At 44.7% G+C, this 22670-nt stretch overlaps 1 protein-coding gene across 1 annotated transcript in view; it reads left to right on the forward strand.

Annotated features, from left to right (window-relative positions):
* Positions 1-2717: 2717 nt before the first annotated feature.
* Positions 2718-22670, forward strand: part of ESCO2 (establishment of sister chromatid cohesion N-acetyltransferase 2) — a 61661-nt gene continuing 41708 nt past the window's right edge. Inside the window, exons 1-2 of the mRNA XM_089661153.1 lie at positions 2718-2931; positions 19740-20706. Coding sequence (XP_089517279.1) covers positions 2879-2931; positions 19740-20706 — 1020 coding nt within the window. The 5' untranslated portion in view covers positions 2718-2878. The remainder of the gene's footprint in view (positions 2932-19739; positions 20707-22670) is intronic.

Raw genomic sequence — 22670 nt, forward strand, 5'->3', positions numbered from 1 at the left:
TTGATCAATCCTTCCTTCGATCATACCTTCCTTTGATCGATCTTACCTTCAATCCATTGATCTTTCCTTTGATTGATCGATTCTTCTTTCAGTTGATCTTACTTCAATTCATCGATCCTTACATCAATCCTTCCTTTGATTGATCCTTCCTTTGATCGATCCTGTCTTCGTTACATTCTTCTTTTGAACCATCGATCTTTTGATCAATCGATCCCTTCTTCAACTGATCCTTCCTTAAATCCATCGATCCTTCCTTCAATTCCTCCTTTGATTGAGTGATCCTTCCTTCAATCCATCAATCCTTCCTTTGATCAATCGATCCTTCCTTTGATCAATCCTTCAATCTTTTGTTTGATTGATCAATCCTTCCTTCGACTGATCCTTCCTTTGAAAAATCATTCGATCCTTCCTTTGACTGATCAATCCTTCCTTCGACCGATTATTCCTTTGATCGATCTTACCTTCAATCCATTGATCTTTCCTTTGATTGATTGATCCTTCCTTCAGTTGATCTTCCTTCAATCCATCGATTCTTCCTTCAATCCTTCCTTTGACAGAGTAATCCTTCCTTCGATTATTCAATCGTTCCTTCGATCCATCAATTCTTCCTTTGATTGATCCTTCCTTTGATTGATCCTTCCTTTGATCGATCCTTCCTTTGATCGATCCTTCCTTTGATTGATCCTTCCTTTGATCGATCCTTTCTTGGATCCATCCTTCCTTCGACCCATCCATCCTTTGATCAATCCTTCCTTTGATCATTCGATCCCTTCAACTGATCCTTCCTTCAATCCATCCTTTGATTGAGTGTTCCTTCGATCCGCCAATCCTTCCTTTGATTGATCCTTCCTTTGATCAATCCTTTCTTTGACCCATCTTTCCTTGAACCCATCGATCCTTTGATCAAACCTTCCTTTGGTCAATCGATCCCTTCTTCAACTGATCCTACCTTCAATCCATCAATCCTTCCTTTGATCGAATGATCCTTCCTTCGATCCATCAATCTTTTCTTTGATCCATCCTTCTTTTGACCCATCAATCCTTCCTTTGATCAATCGATCCTTTCTTCAACTGATCCTTCTTTCAATCCATTAATCCTCCCTTCCATCAATACTTCAATTGATCTTTCCTTCAGTCGATCCTTCCTTCAATCCTTCATTCAATCCAACGATCCTTTAATCAGTCAATCCTTTCTTTGATTGATGGGTTGATAGATCGTTTAAAGAAAGAAAAGATCGACTGATTGTAGGGAGGTTCGATAAATCGAAGGGAGGCTCCAAAATTGCAGCTATATCAAAATCCATGAAGGATGACCAGGGAGGAGAGGCGAGGTTTAAAAAAAAAAGCACTGAATCCATTAAAGTGGAATAGGAATGCTTCTTCTCTATGCTGATGTGACTTCTGTGAGATAACATAAAACCCTATGGGGCTGAAGTCGCACTGAAGTCCACCAGGAACCATCTCCAATGCAACAGTGCTGAGCCGATTAGGACACCACTGAATATAATGCGATTTCCCTCGTCGTGCGATTCTGTGAACCCGGGCTTGAGAACTTCCCAAAAACTTTTGTTTTTGATGCGGTTTCCATTCATTTCAATGGAGGGATGCATTTTTTTTTTTAATGGACTAAAACCTGCAGCAAGCGGGATTTTTTTTTTTTGTAACCACACCGGAGCAGCATGAAAAGTCACGTGGGATTTACAGGGACACAGTTTTCTTCCACTTTTTTTAAATAAAAGATCACACCAAAAGCTGATCAGGTGCTAATGAGGTCCATTCTGGGACAGGTCGGGGCTCTCTTGTTAGCAACAGAGGGGGACGTACCCAATATTAGGTGGGTGGTCATAATGTTATGGCTGATCGGTGTGTATACAGGAATTGGGGTGATCTATACACGAGGAGAAGGTAATAAGGAGTACCTTCCGGCGTCCTCCCCCCTCTATATATACCCCCATGAACCCCCTCATCTCTGCCTGTGCTCTATAGTCTCCAATGCTGGTGGGCAGCTAGAACACCCGGGGGGCGGAGCCGCCAGGCAGGAGAACACCCAGGGGGCGGAGCCGTCAGACAGGAAAACACCCAGGGGGCGGAGCCGACAGGCTAGAGAACACCCAGAGAGCGGAGCCGCCAGGCTGGAGAACACAAGGGGAAGCACGCTAGGCGGGGAAATCAACAAGGGGCGGAACCGCAAGGCGAGAAAATATCCAAAGGGAGGAACCTCCCGGGGAGGAGAACACCCAGGGGGCGGAGTCGCCTGGCTGGAAGACACAGGGGCGAAGCATGCTAGGCGGGGAAATCAATAAGGGGCGGAGCCGCAATGCGGGAAAACGTCCAAGGGGAGGAACCTCAAGGCAGGAGAACACCCAGGAGGCGGAGCCGCAAGGCAGGAGACCACTCAGGGGGCGGAGCCACCTGGCTGTAAAACATCCAATGGGAGGAACCTCCAAGCAGAACACACAGGGGGGCGGAGCCAAACGGAGGTTAACACACTGGGGGCGGAGAGCTCAGGTGGGAGAACACACAAGGGGCGGAACCGCCAGAAGAGAAAAAAAGTAGAACACTCAGGGGGCGGAGCGCGCCCTTGTCTCTTCTCACACAGCGCAGGCTCAGTGTCGGGAGCGCGCCCCCGTCTGTTCTCACACAGCGCGGCCCCAGTGTCGGGAGCGCGCCCCCGTCTTTCCTCACACAGCGCGGCCCCAGTGTCGGGTGCGCGCCCCCGTCTCTCACACAGCGCGGGATTCCCTCTGCCGGGAGCGCGCTCTCTCCTCCTCGCAGCGCAGGGGATGCTGGGTAGTCGGGTTTGAACTCTCTGGCGGGAGATTATCTCTGGTAGTCGTCGTGTTCAGTGTGTGTGTGCTCCGACCGATCTCTTCCCGCCATGGCCGCACGGACACCCCGCAAGAGGAAGCACAGCTCCGCCAATGGAGATGGGTAAGAGATGGGGTGAGGGAAGGACATTATTATCTCCGGTATATATATATATATATATATTCATATAGTGTCCGCTGCTACTGGGGGATCGGACCGGCAGCATGTTCAGGGACTACAACTCCCAGCGTGTCCTGAGGATCACTGGGGGGCGGGGGCGGCTCTGAGGACGTATATAATTTTGTGTTCTCGTATGGTCATTATGTAATGGAGTGCAGTTCTCAGGGTGACCATAGATGGCGGTGCTGTGCACAGTCCGGACCACAGTAGCTGTCAGTCGCGGTATCATTGCAGTTCTCAGGGTGACCATAGGAGGCGGTGTTGTACACGTGCCAGATTTGCTGTCAGTAGTGCCATCATTATGTAATAGTAATGGACTGCAGTTCTCAGGCTGACCATAGGTGGCGGTGTAGTACTCCGAGCAGACCACAGTAGCTGTCAGTGGTTTGTGTTCTCATGTGACCCATTTATGTAATGTTAGCGGGTTGTAGTTCTCGGAGTGACCGTAGGTGGCGGTGTAGCTCACATGGCGGGTTACAGTAGCTGTCAGCAGCCGTGCACACAACTCCATACAAACCTTTAGTGCATTCATAAAAATACGTGATATTATTAATGCATTCTCATATACAAACTTTATGGGTGATATTAATCCAATGTATAAACTTTTTATGGGAGATATTAACCACTTGCCTACCGGGCACTTATACCCCCTTATTTAGCAGGCCAATTTTCAGCGCTGCCGCACTTTGATTGACAATTGCGCGGTCATGCAACATTGTACCCATATGAAATTTTGATCATTTTTTTCTCACAAATAGAGCTTTCTTTTGGTGGTATTTAATCGCCACTGGGCGCTTTACTTTTTGCGCTAAAATAAAAAAAGTGTAAAAAATTTGAAAAAAAGTTTCTTTGTTTCTATTATAAAATTTTTCAAACAGGTAATTTTTCTCCTTCACTGATGTGCGTTGATGAGGCAGCACTGATAGGCAGTACTAATGAGGTGCACGGATAGGAGGCACTGATAGACAGCACTAATGAGGTGTCACGGATAGGCAGCACTAATGCGGCACTGATAGGTGACACTGATGATGGGTACTGATAGACGGCACTGACTGGCACAACCCCTGGGCACTGACTGGTGGCACTGACTGGCAGCACTGCTGGGCTGCACTGGTGGGCTGCACTGGTGGGTGGGCACAGGTGGGTGGCACTTCTGGGCACAGGTGGGTGGCACTTCTGGGCACAGGTGGGTGGCACTGCAGAGTGGCACAGGTGGGCGCACTGCTGGGCACAGGTGGGCGCACTGCTGGGCACAGGTGGGCGGAGCTAGTGGGCGCACTGCTGGGCACAGGTGGGCGGAACTTGCGGGCGGCACTGCTGGGCACCGATCATCAGGGCACTGATCATCAGTGCTCTGATGATCGGTGCCGATCCCCGCTCTGACAACTGCCGGTTCTCGGCAGTACTTTCCTCACGATCTGACAGCGTGAGGAAAGTGCAGCCGAGAACCGGCACTTGCATTTTCTTCTGATCAGCGTGTCATTGGACACCGCTGATCACGTGGTAAAAGGCCGCTGTGATTGGCCTTTTACCACATCACGTGATCAGCTGTGTCCGTAGGACACAGCGATCACGGAGATCGCCGGGTGCGTGCCCCCTGGGGCGCGCAGGAGAGCGCGTTCTGGGAGGACGTCATATGACGTCCACCCAGAACTGGCCGGCCGCAGTGCAGCCGTCATTCGGCTATCTGCGGTCGGCAACTAGTTAATCCAATATACAAACTTTATGGGTGATATTAATCCAATATACAAACTTTATGGGTGATATTAATCCAATATACAAACTTTATGGGTGATATTAATCCAATGTATAAACTTTTTGGGTGATATTAATCCAATATACAAACTTTATGGGTGATAATACATTACCTTATGTAAACTTTATTGGTGATATTAATACATTCCTTTATTGGTGATGCTAAAACATTCCCCTATTTAAACTTTATTAATACATTCCCTTATATAAACTTTATAAACAATATTAATGCATTCCTTTGTTCCGTATCATCTTGGATACAAGGGCTGACTTTGACTTGCTGAGGAATTACAGCCAGATCCCCATTGCGCATGCGTGTGCTCTTGCAGCGCTTTGCGGATGTGACAGGTCCCAGGAGGCTACTGGAGGGACAAGGCAAAGGATAGCATCCTCACCCAGGCAGGGGTTGTGGGTGATGGTGCTGATAAAAAATCAGTACTTTCTGCCATCCCCCCAAAAAAACTGTAATGCTGTTACCGGGGGGAGAGGGGGAGCACAGCTGATCACATGGTAGAACCTACGTCACTGGCTCTTTACCGCGATTGGTGATCCACTGTGTCCCAGGGACACTGTGCACCACCGATCGCCAGGGCGCACATGCGCAGCTAGGGTGGGAGGACGGCATGTGATGTCCTCCCAGAGCAAGAAAGCTCTTGCCCGTCTGGGTGGGAGGCAGTTAAAGTATGTTTTTAAAACGTTTTTTTCTTCATTTTTGGATAGAGTAAGAGAGTTAGAACCCCTGTCAGGTGTATTTTTGTTTTTTTTCGCCATCTGTGTCCTGTTGGGAAGATTTCCCTTCACTTCCTGTCTCAAGGAAGTGAGAGGAAATCCCTATAAATTAAGGGAATTTCTTGGTGCCCCCCAGGTCACCAGAACTTTTGTCCCCATTGGAAGATTTCCCCTCTATTACTGTTCTGGGGACAGCCCAAAATTGGGATTTTCTTTTACTTTCACTTTCAGTGATGATGGTAAACTGCACAAATGGAGAGGGAGAATCTCTTTAATAGAGACGCAGACAACAATAAAACCTGACAGAGGTGCTAATCCCTCTCCAATCCAAAACGTAAAAAAAAAAAAGGTTTGCCTTTAGTTATACTTTAACTGGCTCCCGCCCAGCCGTCATTCTACAATAGGCCGTTCATTCTGGGAGGACATCAAATGAGGACATCCTTCTATTTTTGCTGTGCATGCACACCCCCGGGGGCACGCAGCAATCAGTGGTGAGCCGTGCCCTCGGACACAGTACATCACCGATCAACGACAATGGCTCTGTACCATGTGATCAGCTGTGTCCAATCACAGCTGGTCACATGGTTATTGGCATTTCCTTTCCTCAGTGCTGTCACTGTCTGAGGAAAAGAGAGCTGATAACCTGCTTCCCTGTGATGGGATGTTTGCACTGATCATCAATACAGGCTCATCAGTGATGAAGAAAAATTACCTATTTGCAACATTTTATAACCGAAACAAAGAAAAGGGTATTTTTTTTTTTTTTTTTTTTCGGGAAACAATTTTAAGACTTGACATGTTTGGTATCTATGTACTTGAAGCAGCCTCATCCTTTTATATGTTACAAAAAAATTGGGTAAGATATTATGTGTCCTTCAATTAATGTTCTGCTTAAAGAGGAGTTCTGGATATTTTTGCGTTTTCTTAAGTCAGCAGCTACAAAATCTGTGTTTGCCGACTTCTAATAAACAGATACTTACCTGTCCCAGGATCCAGCAATGTGCTCACCTGAGCTGTTTCTTTACTCGGTTCTCTGTCCCCGGCATCTCACCTGTGGGCACCCGGCTGTGACAGCTTGCGGCTTCACAGCCGGGTGCCCACTGCGCATGCACAAGCCGCACTGCACACTGTGAACGGTCCTGCAGTCTTCTGGGACTTGTAACAATGTCCCAGAAGACTGCGGGGAGGAGAACTTCCAGTCAGATTGCTAAGGTGGTCAGAGCAGAAGTGGGAGCGGGCAGCTGTCAAAATCAGGTATTTGCTTGTAAGTCATTTGGTGAAGCGGAGTGGGGGAGGAGGCCTAACCCTAGGTTCACACCTAAGTGTTTTCCGCAGCATTTTGCAGAAATGCACTGCAGTCCATTTAACATGATTTCTTATGGGACAGGTTCACGTATCTGCGTTTTCACCCGGTGTGTTTTTTGGAAAGGGTCAGGGACTTTTTTTTTTTTTTAAAGCAAAAAGTTGCGTTTTGGTCCTATAGACTTCAATGGAAATGCTGCAGAAAAGCATGTAGTGAGTTTTTGCCGCATTTGTGCATTTCAAATCTGCCTAGCAACAACAAAAAAATGCAAAACACGTAAAAAAAAAATGCATGTGCTAAAAACGCACTGCAGAAACGGATCAAATGCAAACTGCATAGTTGTGAACCTAGCCTTAAAGCAGAGCTTCCCCTTTTGGGTGCAGCTCTGCTTTAACCACCTCCCACTCCAACTGCGCGGCTCCAGGGGCACAGAGCAGCGATCGGCGGTGCGCTGTGTCCCTCGGACACAGCGGATCAACAGAAAGAGCCGAAGATGTCGGCTCGGTCATGTGATCAGCTGTGTCCAATCACAGCTGATCGCATGTAAATTAAGAAATGCCGGTTATCGGCATTTCTCTCCGCACAAGCTGTCACGCTGACAGAGGAGAGCTGGTAATCGGCATTTCTCGGAGGGGACATGTACACTGATCATCAGAGCACTGATGATCAGTGTGCCCTGATGATCAGTGTAGCCCCAGCAGTGCCACCTGTCAGTGTCCATCAATGCCAGCTGTCAGTGCTCATCAATGTCACATATCAGTGCCACATCAATGTCACATATCAGTGCCCATCAGTGCCACATCAATGTCACATATCAGTGCCCATCAGTGCCACATCAATGCCACATATCAGTGCCTACCAGTGCACATCAATGCCACATATCAGTGCCTACCAGTGCACATCAATGCCACATATCATTGCACATCTGAGCCTCCTTTCAGTGTCACCTATCAATGCCAGTCAGTGCCATATGAGTGCTGCCTTTCAGTGCCACCTGTCAATGCCCATCAGTGCCACCTATCAGTGTCCATCAGTGCAGCCTATCAGCGCCCATCACTGCAGCCTCATTAGCGCACATCAGTGAAGGAAAAAATCACTTATTTACAAAATGTTATAACAAAAACTAAGAAAAAACTTTTTTTTTCAAAATTTTCAGTTGTTTTTGGTTTGCTTAGCAAAAAAAAAAAAACCCCGAGGTGATTAAATACCACCAAAAGAAAGTTCTATCTGTCACAAAAAAGAAAAAAATTTCATACAAGTACAGTGTTGCATGATCGTGCAACTGTCATTCCAAGTGTGACAGTGCTGAAAGCTGAAAATTGGCCTGGGCAGGAAGTGGGTATAAGTGCCCTGTAGGCTTGTTAATAAATGGTCGTGCTAATGTGTGTGCAGGGATGTTTATTTTATTTCAGGTACTTATATATCGCTGTCAATTTACACAGTGCTTTACAAATATATATTGTACATTCACATCAGTCCCTAACCCTCAAGGGGTGTACAATCTAAGGTCCCTAACTTACATTCATACATACACATACTAGGGACAATTTAAACAGGAGCCAATTCACCTACCAGCATGTCTTTGGAGTGTGGTAGGAAACCGGAGTACCCGGAGGAAACCCACGCAGGCACAGGGAGAACATGCCAACTCCAGGCAGGTGGTGCCATGGTTGGGATTTGAACCGACAACCCTAGTACTGCCAGGAGGAAGTGCTGACTATTTATGTTGAATTCCAATTGCCTGACGCCCAGGACATGTAGTTCCGGGCGATGGGCAGGTAGCTTTGTTCTACCTATATCATATATATAACCTTTTTGTGATATATTATAATAAATAAATTAGATAAAATAAAATTAAATAAATTTAAACATGAAGTGTACAATAAAGTCCAATAAATCAAAAAAGGTGTCCAAACAGTGTCCAAAAAAGGTCCCAAATTTTCCAACTTTTTCATCCAATAGAAGGATTGACTCCTATTCCATCCAATATGCACCTCAAAGTAAAAAAATATAAAATCTAGTGCATTACCTTTAATAAATAATAAGTTTTGTTCTACCTTTCGCCCGGCTGTGGGCAAGCAGTGGGCTCACCTGTCAGGTGGAAGCAATCGGCGGCAGCCCCATCGTGTGAACCTCCCCCCGCCCACTATCTCCCGGGCTCCGCTTGCCCATCTGTGGGCCCAGCTCACCACCGTCCGCTAGAGTGGAGGGAGGAGGGTGGACACGTCCGCTTCCCTCCTCTTCTTGTCCTAACCCGGAAGTGACGTTATGATGTCACTTCCTGGTCCCGTTGAGAGATTCACTAAATGTAATGTGGTGCGATGTGCACTGCTTTACATTCATTGTAGTACAGGGGAGACATGCAGGGTTTAAATAAAGAGAACCTGTAAAAAAAAAATAAAGTTGTAAAAAATGAAAGTTGCACCTAAGCACGTAACATCCCCCCCCCCAAAAAAAAGAGGCCCTGCTCCACCCCCACATATATGCAGATACAAAAGTAAAAGCACACGCTGGGGCGCCTACACATGAAAACGTCGATTGCGATACACGTGTTACATATCGCCACGCACGCCAGGATGAGAGGGATGATTCTAGCATGAGACCTCCTCCATACACTATACTGATGACCTATAAATGCTTTAAAAGCATCACCTATAGAAAATATAGGGTACTGAAATTTGTCGCCATTTCACGAGTGCGCACAAATTTACGGTTTGATAAGTTGGATATCTATTTACTCGCCGCAAGCTCATCTTTTATTTTTTTACAAAGAAATAGGATGATTTATTGCTTTTTTTTTTTTTTTTCTGTGCCCTAAATTTAACTTGCTTGTATTTGTATTGAAATTTTGCAGTAATAGGTGACACAAAAAATTGGAACTACCACTTTTATTCTCTAGGGTCTCTGATTTAAAAAAATATATAATATTTGGTTTTATGTAATCTTCAGGCCTAAAATGGGCAGCACAGTGGCTAAATGGTTAGTACTTCCACCTGGCAGTACTAGGATCATTGGTTCGAATCCCAACCACAGCACCACCTGCCTGGAGTTTACATGTTCTCCCTGTGCCTGTGTGGGTTTCCTCTGGGTACTCCAGTTTCCTCCCAGTTTCCAAAGACATGCTGGTAGGTTAATTGGCTCCTGTCTAAATTGTCCCTAGTATGTGTATGTATGAATGTGAGTTAGGGACCTTAGATTGTACTCCCCTTGAGGGTTAGGGACTGATGTGAATGTACAATATATATGTAAAGTGCTGCGTAAATTGACGGCGCTATATAAGTACCTGAAATAAATAAAATACATTTTTTTTAAATCTTGTACAAAAAATGCAAAAACGGCTCTGGCAAAGAAAGGGATAAAGGATACGCTGGACACTCCCCTTTCCTAAGGAGCAGCTAATCAGTGCTCATTACACTGCAAGGTCTCTCCCCTCCCTGCTAGTCCCCGGATGTGGTGCTGGAGACAGGCGGGTGGGGGGGGAGATAAACAGCGCAATGCTAAAAATGTTACACATTTAAGTCGCCATAAAACTCTTTTTGTTTTGAAAACCTTTCTAGATTCCAAGTAAATTGTCACACCGAATTAGTCCCTGGAAAAGTAGTTTTTGAAAAAAATTTCCACACCCCTGTGAGTGATATAAAAACCTGCAACTACCATCATATTAATCTCCAGGGTGTCTGCTTTTTTTTTTTTTTTTTTTGGGGGGGGGGGGGGGGTTGTTAAGTAATCTTTAGGCCAAAAACAATATTATAAATGTGTACAAGATCGGCTCTGGAAGTTAACCTCTTGACGTCGGGCGCACACAAATGTGCAGCCTCCCAGCGTCTGGGCCTAGATGCCGAGCGGCCGCACATTTGCGTGCAATTAAAAAAAACGTGCTGAGAGCGCGCACCCTGCCAGCAAACATGTCCGGTACTCACGGAAAGGTCCCGATCGAAAGAGGAGATCGGGACCTTCCCGTGAGTACTGGACACCTTTCCTGATCATGTGAAGGCGAATCACGGCAGTCGCATGACCCTAAAACCCCGCCACGGCTTCTGAAACCCTTAAAGGGCCGGGAGGCGCCGGCGCCAATGGGTTAAAGGAGTAAGTTTGCCATTTCACAAGAAATTAAAAAGATGCACTAACGCCAGATATCCTGACTCCAAACCCTGTGCTGGCGGGGTATACACTTGTGAATGAGGCTTTGTGGAGGGGCAGAGAGCCAGGCACATGCCTTGTTTCCCCTTTTTTGACACGGGAATGTAAATTGCCAATGGCCAGTCTAGAGTGAGCCTGCTGAGTGTGTTGCATGCAATGTTATGATGCATTGTAGTGTATGTTGTGGTTTTTTTTTTTTTTGTAAACTTTATTGAACTGACAGTTTAAAGTGGAGTTCCACCAAAAAAAAAAAAAAAAAAAGTCAGTAGCTACAAAAATTGTAGCTGCTGACTTTTAAAATACAGTCACTTATCTGTCCCTCGATCCAGCGATGTCCTCACCACCGCTGTTTTCACCGACCGTCTTCTCTCCCTGATGCTGGCATCTTCAGTGTGGGCACCCGGCTGTGACAGCTTGCGGCTTCACATCCGGGTGCCCACTGGGCATGTGCGAGAAGCACTGTGCTTTGTGAATGGTCCTGTAGTCTTCTGGGACCTGTTGCGTGTCCCAGAAGACTACAGGGAGAGAGGCGATTGCGGCGGAAGTGAGAGCAGGCACCTCTCAAATTTGGGTACCTGCTTCCCCCCCCCCCCCCCGCTCCTCAAAGGGGTGTCAATCCTTAATGGGGAGCGGGGGACAAAGGCTTAATGCGGAACCTCCCCTTTTGGGTTGATCTCCGCTTTAACTAAAGGCAAAACTTGTTTTTTTAGTTTTGGACAGAGTGAAGATGGATTAGGATTAGACCCCCTGTCGGTCCTTAGTGCTGTCTGTGCCCCCCGTTAGGGAGATTCACCCCCTCTATTTGCCCTGTTTACCATTTATCATCGAAAGTGAAAGTTAAAAAAGAATCCCACATTTTGGGTTGTCCCCAGAAAAGTAGTAGTTGAAATCTTCCAATGGGGACACTATGAGACAGGAAGTGAAGGGAAATCTCCGCAATCAGACACAGATGGCAGGGGTTATAACCCTCCCTTCCTCTATCCACAATGGAGGGGAATAAAGGTTTTGCCTAGAGTTCTCCTTTAACTCTTTGCACTGTAGTGTGATGTGCTGCTATGTCCTCGGTGTACCAGGTTTGGTGTGAACAGGGCACATAGACAACAACAGTTTTTGCCGTGTCCTTGCATTCTGCCTACATCCGTTCAGACCAGCGCAGTTCATTGCCACTTGTGTGAACGAGCCCTTAGGCTCCATTCACACTACGACTTGCCATTTTCATTGCGACTTTGGATTAGTGTGACTTTGGCTTTGACCAAGGATGATTATTTGTGCTTTACAAAGTTGCACACAAGTCACATGTACAACATTCAGATGTGACTTTGGAGGGTTTACATTGAAGTCTATGGCCCTCAAGTCACATTAGTCACACCAAAGTAGTACAGGAACTACTTTGAAGTCGCTGCAACTTGAAGTCGCATGTATATCAATGGTTCTCATTGGGAAACACGGAGTGCGACTTGTCATGTGCCTTTGGAGCCCAGAGTCACATGACAAGTCGCACAAGTGTGAATGCGCTCTAAAAAAAAAAGGGGGGGGGCAGGCCTTCATGTAGCTTTTGTAGATTTGTCTCTTCTGGTGGCAGATGATGCGGCTCTGTTTCTTGTTCTACTTTAGTACATTAAGCTAGGGGTGGTCAGTACTTTAGGTGCTGATTGGCTGTTATTGCAGCATCCACATCATCCACCTGTCAGAGTTGGTGCCGAGCTTCTGGGGCTGGCAGTAGATCTCACATGAGAAGGCTGCAGGGAACTCTGGGAATTGTAGTACAGCTCTCATAAAATCATGTGCCGAACATAGCAGGTGAAACTACAAGTCCCAGAATGCCTGTGGTGAAGATCCTCCTTACAGTCATGTTGGCCCTTCCCTCCTTCCCATGCTTCAGGCTGGTGAGTGCAGAGAAGGGAGAAGGTGCTGGAGGGGGCACTACACATGGGGGGTGCTGGAGGGGGCACTACACATGGGGGGTGCTGGAGGGGGCACTACACATGGGGGGTGCTGGAGGGGGCACTACACATGGGGGGTGCTGGAGGGGGCACTACACATGGGGGGTGCTGGAGGGGGCACTACACATGGGGGGTGCTGGAGGGGGCGCGACGTGGGGGGTTGCTGGAGGTGACGCTACACGGGGGTGCTGGAGGGGGTGCTACACAGGAGGGGGCACTACGCGGGGGTGCGAGGGTACATGGTGGGTGGCACACAGGCTGGTAAGTTTGCAGACTTGTCATGTCAGGCACTGTGCACCATCATTCAGGATGGAAATCTCCACCATGGACAGTCCAGGAGGGTCAGCATGTTTGATTTGCAGTCAGGGCACATGTGCTTCTACTGATGTACAGGGAGACTAAAGCTGGCCATACACTGTACAATCTATACAAACTTCTGTAGACTTTATTATCATAAGGAGGCGTCTGCCTGTTAAAGCACATGTGTGTACAGCATTGCTTTAGGGTCCTTTCACACCAGGCGCAGTGCCCCTTCCCGCCCAGGTCCAGCTGCATAGACAGTCCGAAATGAAGGCGATCCTATGGGCATAGTTCACACCAGTGCAGGAAAAAAAAGAAAGTAGAGCATGGTGCATTTTTTCTCACTGCAAACACACAAAAACGCATGTTAAGGTTAATTGGCTCCTATCTCCCTAGTATGTAAATGTCTGCATGGGAGTTGGGGACCTTAGATTGTATGCTCCCTGAGGGTTAGTGAATGTACTAATATAGATGGATGGATAAAAAATCTATCTATCTATCTATCCATCCATCCATCTATCCTTCTCATATCTATCCATCCATCTATTTATCTATCTATCTATCTATCTATCTATCTATCTATCTATCTATCTATCCTTCTCATATCTATCTATCTATCTATCCTTCTCATATCTATCTATCTATCTATCTATCTATCTATCTATCTATCCTTCTCATATCTATCTATCTATCTATCTATCTATCTATCTATCTATCTATCTATCCTTCTCATATCTATCTATCTATCTATCTTGTATCTGCCCATCCTTCTCATATCTATCTATCTATCTATCTATCTATCCTTCTCATATCTATCTATCTATCTATCTATCTATCTATCTATCTATCTATCTATCTATCTATCCTTCTCATATCTATCTATCTATGAGAGAGAATGAAAATATAGAGAGATATGGGATGCACTGAGATGGAGGGATAGATAGAAATCTAGATATATATGAGATGTACTGAAATTTCGGTGGTTGAAATGTTTCACCCAAAAACACCCCTATTGGCCTTTGGCCGATACGAAAATAAGCACCGATACAGGTGCCAAAAATCACCCCGCCCCTCGCTGCCGCCGCTCAGTGGTTCTCAGCCTTACCTGAGAAACCATCAAATGATCCCAGCGCTGGACATAGAGATAAGTGAAGGAAAGATGGCCTCCACTCATCTCTATGCCCGTGGAGAAGCATCATTACCTCACTTCCGGTTCTAGCGCCTTGTAAACGAGGCTTTTTTTCTTTATTAAAAGCAGTAGATAAATTATTTTTTTGTAGAGGAGAGATGTGGGGTCTTATTGACCCCACATCTCTCCATAAAGAGGACCTGTCACTAATTTCTATCACATGGGATGCATGCATTGGTGCTCAAACCACACACGAGTTATCGCCACAAACGTCGGAGCAAGAGCAATAATTCTCACACTAGACCTCCTTGGTAACTTTACATTACTAACCTGTAGACATTTTTGAAGCGTCACCCATGGATAGTACCCTAGTTTGACGCCATTCAACAAGCGTGCGCAATTTTAAAGCATGACGTTGGGTATCCGTTTACTCGGCGTAACCTCATCTTTCTTATTTTACAAAAAAAAAATTGGGGAATATGTTTTTTAATGAGTAAAGTGTTTGTTTTTTTTTTTTCAAATTTGTTTGAAAAATATATTAATTTTAAACAATTGTCCATTTCGGTTTTTGGCCAAGTGCATCTTGAATTTTCGGTTTCGGCACCAGAATTTTAATTTTGGTTCACCACGTATGTATGTATGTATGTATGTATGTATGTAAAGCGTTGCTTAAATTGAAGGTGCTATATAAGTAACAGAAATCAATGCACTAAAGACACGCAGGCACACACATGCAGAAAAGCGCGGTGAATACGGACGTTGTGGTGTGAATACGACCTTGGGGTATGAGGACGCAGAGGCTGCATGGACACGGCCACCCTTCCTAATGTGACAGGTGGGTGAGCGATCCCAAACTTCGTATGACAAGCAGCTGTGTACTGCATCTCCATACATTTACATGGGCTGCCTGCATGCAACGCCTCGTTCACACCTATCTGCACACGTTATACTCCATGTTGTGGGGTTTTTTTGTTTTTTTTTTACTTAACCACTTGTCCTCCTGAGGATGAGGATTTAACCAACCCCCCCCCCCCTTCCTGAGCCAGGTAATTTTTTGCGATATGGCGCTACATTACTTTAACTGAGAATTGCACAGCGCTGCACCCAAATTAAATTTACGTCCTTTTTGTTTTCCCACAAATAGAGCTTTCTTCTGGTGGTATTTGATCACCTCTGCATTTTTTTTTTTTTTTTTTTAATATAAAAAAAGCCAACAATTTTGAGAAAAAAAACTATTTTGGACTTTTTGCTATTAAACATGTCCAATAAAAAAATCAAATTTCGTCATAAATTTAGGCCAAAATGTATTCTGACATGTCTTTGCTAAAAAAAAATCCCAATTCTTGTAAATTGGTTTTACGTGAAAGTTATAGCTTCTACAAATGGCGGTATATAAACTGGGATTTTTTTTTCTACATTTTTACTAGTAATGGCGGCAATCAGCGACTTATGGCGGGACTGCGGCGGACATTGACACTGGAGGGAACTGACTTGGTGTCACTGACATCCCCAGTGACACCAATATAGTGATCAGTGCTAAAAAAAAAAGCACTGACACTGTACTAATGGCACTGGGCAGGAAGGGGTTAACATGACAGGTGATCATAGGGTTGACTGTATGTAGGGCGTGTTTTACTAGGTGGTGGGGGATATAATAATAATCAAAATTTAACAATTCTAGTGAAGCTACTTACCTGAGCCCCATACTGATCTACTGATGTGCATGAGAGCAGCGGCTCCTGGGTCTCGGTCTCGTTTGCTCTCTCTTATTGGCTAAAATAGCAGCAGGAGTAATTGGCTCCTGCTGCTGTCAATCACAGCCAGTCAGCCTCCCTCTCCCCCTCCTCTCTCCTCCCTCCCCTCTCTCCTCCCCCCCCCCCTCTCCCCCTCTCTCCAGGAGTAATTGGCTCCTGCTGCTGTCAATCACAGCCAGTCAGCTTCCCTCTCTCCTCCCCCTCTCTCCAGGAGTAATTGGCACCTGCTGCTGTCAATCACAGCCAGTCAGCCTCTCTCCGCCCCCCTCTCCAGGAGTAATTGGCTCCTGTTGCTGTCAATCCCAGCCAGTCAACCAATAAGTTAGTACAGCTCAAGAGCGAGCCTGCTTGATTGCCCCCGAAGCCTTGAAACTTGCTATGGGGGGCACTCGGCAGGGGGAGGAGTCAGGACCGCCATTGGGGGACCTAAAAAGGATTGGTGCTGAACCATTGCACAGAGCAGGCAAGTATAACATGCTTGTTTTTTTTTTTTTTTTTTTAACCACTTCCTGACCACCCGATAGCAGAAGTACTGCTACAGGGCAGCAGGGATGCGCAAAATCGTGTATTTATACGTGATTTTGTATTTCCGGGTAGGGGGTGCTCCCTACTGGTGCCGCTATTAACTCCTCGGCATGTCTATCACCGGGTCCCGGTTGCAGATTCTCAGTCAGGACTCTGTGATCGGCGGAGCTGACGGGAGAGGTCTGTATGTAAACAATACACATCTCTCCCCTGTCATCACGGACAGGCTGCTTTGTATTGCAATTCAAAGCAGCTTGTCTACACAGTACAGCACACTATGTAAAATAGCACACAGTTAACCCTTTGATCACCCCAGATGTTAACCCCTTCCTGCCCAGTGCCATTAGTACAGTCAGTGGTTTTTATTAGCATTGATCACTGTATTAGTGCCACTGGGGATGTCAGTGGCAGTTAGTCAGTCCCCCCCCCCTCAGTGTCAGAATGCCTGCCACAGTCCCACAATAAATCGCTGATCACCGCCTTTACTGTAAAAAAAAAAAAAAAATAAAATTCCAACACCTATACCGCCATTTGCAGACGCTATATGGTTTCACGTAAACCAATTCATTTACACATATTGGGTTTTCTTTTTTTTGCAAAGACATGTCGCAGAATACATTTTGGCCTAAATTTATGACGAAAGTTAGTTTTTTTTTTTTATTGGACATGTTTAATAGCAAAATGTCAAAAATATTTTTTTTCAAAATTGTCGGTCTTTTTTTTTTTTGTTTTTAGCACAAAAAATAAAAAGAGCGCTCGCGATCAAATACCACTGAAAGCTCTATTTGTGGGGGAAAAGAACATAAACTTAATTTATGTACAACGTTGCATGACCGCGCAATTGTCAGTTAAAGTAACGCAATGGCCTGGTCCGGAAGGGGGGTAAATCCTCTGGAGGACAAGTGGCTGAGTTACAATCTTTAGACTAGGTTCACACTTGTGCAGTGCGGGACTCCGCATGTGATTCGCACAGGATTCGCACCACATTCCTGTGTACATCACGTGAGATGTCTGTGCGGTGTGATTTGTGCCATACATTTTGTATGACTCAAATCACATCATATCCGCACCAAAATGGTCCTGGACCCTTTTGGTTTTTTTTTCCACACTTGATTCATGTGGCATGGGTGTTCACTGCCATGCAAGTTCTGGCAATTGCACTGCGTTTTGTGATCTGTTTCAGGGTGTTAATTTAACATTGACACCTGTAGAAGATTGCATGGATGCTGTGCGATTGCAATGTGGTGTGGGAAACGCACAGGTTTTCGTTGACCGTTCCACTTGGTCAAGATGGCGGCACCAGCACCCAACAGCCGATTAAAGAATCGGCTCGGGGTGAGGACACCGCTGGATCCCTAGACAGGTAAGTGCCAGTATTTGTAGCTGCTGACGTTTAAATTTTTTTTTGTGGGAGGTGGCGAGGGCCAGAACTCCGCTTTAAGTTGCTGCTATTTTTGTTGCATTGATTTAACCACTTCCTGTCCGGACACTTTCACCCCCTTCCTGTCCAGGCCAATTTTCAGCTTTCAGCGCTATCACACTTTGAATGACAATTGCGCGGTCATGCAACACTGTACCAATATTAATTTTTTAGCTTTTTTTGAGACAGATAAAACTTTATTTTGGTGGTATTTATTCACCACTGGGATGTCTTTTTTTTTTTTTTTTTTTTTTTTGCTATGTAAATGAAAAAGTCCAAACATTTTGAAAAAAAAGTTTTTCTTATACAATTTTGCAAATAAATAATATTTCATCATAAATCTTGGCCAAAATGTATTCCGTTATCTTTTTAGTTAAAAAAAAAAAAAACCCAAATTAGTTTATAACCAAAAATTATAATTTTTCTAAAAAAATTTTTACATTTTCATTTTATTTTTTATATATTTTTTTTTAAACATACTGTCACTGGGATTTTTATCTTTTTTTGGCTATGTAAATGAAAAAGTCCAAAAATGTAAAAAAAAAGTGTTTTCTTATAAAATTTTGCAAATAAATAATATTTCATCATAAATCTTGGCCAAAATGTATTCCGTTATCTTTTTAGTAAAAAAAAAAAAAAAAATAACCCAAATTAGTTTATAACCAAAAATTATAATTTTTCTAAAACAATTTTTACATTTTTATTTTATTTTTTATATTTTTTTTTTTAAACATACTGTCTCTGGGATTTTTATTTTTTTTGCTATGTAAATGAAAAAGTCCAAAAATTTTGAAAAAGTGTTTTCTTATACAATTTTGCAAATAAATAATATTTCATCATAAATCTCAGCCAAAATGTATTCCGTTATCTTTTTAGCAAAAAAAAAAAATAACCCAAATTAGTTTAACCAACAATTATAAAAAAATAAAATAAATAATGCAAAAAAAAATGTAAAATTTATATTTGTTTTTTTTTTTACAAACTGTCACCCTAGGAGTACAGTGTCACCATGGTGACACTGTACTACTTGTGGGGGGTGATGATTTTTTTTTTTACTACACCGATTGCTTTTACACCCATAAAGGCTGGAAAAGCAATAATTTCTCCTCTCTAGCTGCATTCTTGCAGCCATTGAGAAATACTGTGAGAGCTGTGATTGGTCACAGCCTGTCACATGATACAAGGCTGTTGTGAATAGCCTTGTACCATGTGATCTCTGTGATCATTCACAGATTTCACACGTAGTAAGCAATGTCAGAAATGACATCTTGCTTACTACTGTGCATGTGATCACTGATGGGCCAATCAGCGATCACCTGATCGGGACCTCATACAGATGTCCCGTACAACGATCGGTGTTCCACTGTGTCCGGAGGACACATTGGGCACCGGATCGCGGTGCTGCGCGGTCTCAAGCAGGGGGCGGGGAGGCCATTTATAAACGCAACAGCCGGATGGGAGGTGGTTAAGAGGGCACCTGTTAAAATCAATATGTTTTGACTTTTCATGCGACTTTGTGTCATAAGTTGTATCAGTATGAACCGGGCTAATAAAGATTCAGTAGACGTGTCTTAGACCTGTGGCACTCTCCTTTTCACATTTTTTAAGACTACCCTGGGGACCCCTAAGGATACCATGGTTGACAGAGAGCTGCCTATATACATATATATTTTGGGGGTTATAGATCTGTTGCACTTTGGATCCAGTGTTCCACCAACAAATCCTATCATTGATTTTTGTTTCTTGTCATCAGACATTGGTCATCGTTTGGGACTCCTATCAAGAAGTTAATGGTGGACTGCAGTGTCGTTCTAACTCCCCTACAACCCCGAAACGCGAATAAGAGCAACATCATGAAGCGCTCGCCCCCATCGGCCTACACGGCTATCGAAGACCCCAAGGGGAAGGAGAACTTTATGGCCTCTCCTGTGAAGTCCAGCGTGGCCAGGAAGCTTGTTGTCTCTCCTCCAGCAGAGGAGGATTCGGAGAATGATGCCTACGCCTTTCCACCGCTCAAGTCACCCACCTCTGCTCAGAAGGCCGTGATGCCAGCCAAGTCTTTCTATAAAAAAGGTGCTTTGTACGTGAGCCCGATGGAGAGAAAACTGATTAAGGAAACCAAGTCCAAGGGTGGTGTGGTCTCCTCGTCTTCAGCCAGGAATGTAACGAAGAGTCCAAAGGTGAAAGAGTCTTCAAAGTTCACAAAAACCAAAAAGCCGACAAGTCATAAAAAGAAGGCTCCTAGTCGAGGTGTCTCATCTCCCAAAATGGAGAAGAAGGTAGAAGCAAAGGAGACCACCTCACCAGTGACCACAGAGATCTGTGCCCCCAGTCCCCAGAAGAGCGCCATCTTGGGATTAAAAGTGAAGCCGAGGCCCAAGCTCACGGTGGGAGCTGCATTTTTCGCTACCAGTAAAAGGCCTCATTCATCACGCAAACTCCCCGCTCACATCACGTTCCCTGCATCCTCCAAGACAAAACCCTTACAGCAGAGCAGTGCTCAAAGCACGGCTCCTGGTCCGCTTCCCAGTTCTGGCGAGAAGGTGAGCAAGAACGCTGGTTTGGAGAGAATGTCGAGCAAAGAGGAGAAGAGAGATGAAAATATCAAAACTAGTGAACCAAAGGGCGGGAAACCTAAGAGCGGAGCCATCCAGCTTCCTCCACAACCAAAAGTCACAAAACCATCCGAACCTTCCAGAGAGAATGACATCCAGTCACAGGTATGGTTTGAAGTGGCTTTTTGTTGGTTTTGCGATTTGCAATCTGGTGCCTAATGTGTTTTGGTCAATTATGGTTTGTTTCTACAATTGGGTTAAAAAGGTTGGGCGACCATCGGGTGGCTGATGGTCAAACCAGGTGGGTATAATCGTGCCTTATACGTCCCGAATCAGAGATTGGAATATGTGTGGAGTAATTATGGACTTTCTAGGCACATAAACACGGTACCAAAACATAAAAAAACATATATTGCTTTATTCATATATATCATCTAAAAAATGTTTTCAGTAATTTTAAATTTTATACTTTGCATTGCACATAAACTACAGTTATCCCCCCAAAACATATAGATTCAAATTCCTGATATGGACATTAAACGATGATAGTCAGCCCACTTCCTTCAAAATATGGGGGGTTCCACTGTTACATTTGGGCCAACATGTTTCTAGACTGGAGTTGCTACTTCAGGGGCTTGGAATGCATCTGTGAGATAAACAAACTTACAGGTAATCACAAAGGATAACAATAGACATATATATACTAGGGATGCACCGAAATTCCGCTGGCCGAAACGTTTTGGCCCAAAACATCCCTTTCGGCTGTTGGCTGAAATTAAAAAAGCACCGATACAGGTGCCGAAAAAACCCCGCCCCTCAAAGCTGCTCGGTAGTAAAGTCTTACTTGAGAAACCATCGATCCCGGCACCGGGCATAGAGATGGGTGAAGGAAAGATGGCCGCCACACATCTCTTTACCCTTGGAGGACTGGAGCGATGTCACTTCCAGTTCCGGTCAATTATTATTATTTTTTTTTTTCTTTTTAAATCAATGCTTTTTTGATCTAATGCTTTACATTACAAAGGAGAGATTTGGGGTCTTATTGACTCCATAAAGAGGACCTGTCACTAATTATTTCTTTCACAAGGGATGCATGCATTTCTTGTGATAAGAATAATAGTGATTAATGTGTTTTTTTTTTTTTCACTGTTCCTTTTCCCCTGTCCCCCCTTGTGCATGTAGTGGTGAACGCATACGTAGTCCATGCCCACATGCCCACATGTAAATGGTGTTCAAACCACACACGTGTGATATCACCATGAACGTTGAAGCAAGAGCAATAATTCTCACACTAGACCTCCTCTGTAACTTTACACTGCTAACCTGTAGAAATTTTTAAAGCATCACCCATGGAGCTTTTTAGGTACCGCAGTTTCATGTCCTTCCTTGAGCGTACGCAATTTTAAAGCATGACATGTTGGGTATCTAGTTACTCACAAGTCCATGGAGATTTTTAGGTACCGCAGTTTCATGCCATTCCACGAGCGGGCACAATTTTAAAGCATGACATGTTTGGTATCTATTTACTCGCAAGTCCATCGTTGGGACTGAGGCACTACATGGCTCCCAAGGAGAATGACAGGCGCATGGTGTAGCAATCCATGTATGTAGTATGACGTTCCAAATGGGCAGGGATAGTCCAGTAGGCACTGAGGGCAAGCTGTGATGGAGCAAAGCGTAACTGCAGAAGAAGGAAGGTTTAATCCTACCGACGTTGGGACCTTTTCTACAGTCCGGCCCCCTTTAAAGTCTGAAGGACAGTAAACTGGCCCTTTGTTTATAAAGTTTGGGCACCCCTGCTCTAGATAATAGATGTGTTATGATTGGCTGTGTGATGCACATGCAAATAGTCATTCAATTTAATCAGAAACCACTGAGTGAAATTCCACCACAACCGATCAGCGTGCTAGTGTTGAAGTTGATCCAATGGAAGGTCTCTAGTTGGAGGAGATTTGCTAAAACCGGTGAGTGCATAATCTGGTGCAGCTGTGCATGGTAACCAATTAGCATCTGACTTGGCTCATTCAGATAACTTGACAAAATCTGAAAGCTGATTGGTTTCTTTGCAGAGCTGCACCAGATGTTGCACTCTCCAGTTTTAGTAAATCCCCCCATTGTGTAATTATTTA

This window comes from Staurois parvus, unplaced genomic scaffold, assembly GCF_062004578.1.
Source record: "Staurois parvus isolate SC_StPar_1 unplaced genomic scaffold, SC_StPar_1.0 ptg001317l, whole genome shotgun sequence".
Taxonomy (NCBI): domain Eukaryota; kingdom Metazoa; phylum Chordata; class Amphibia; order Anura; family Ranidae; genus Staurois; species Staurois parvus.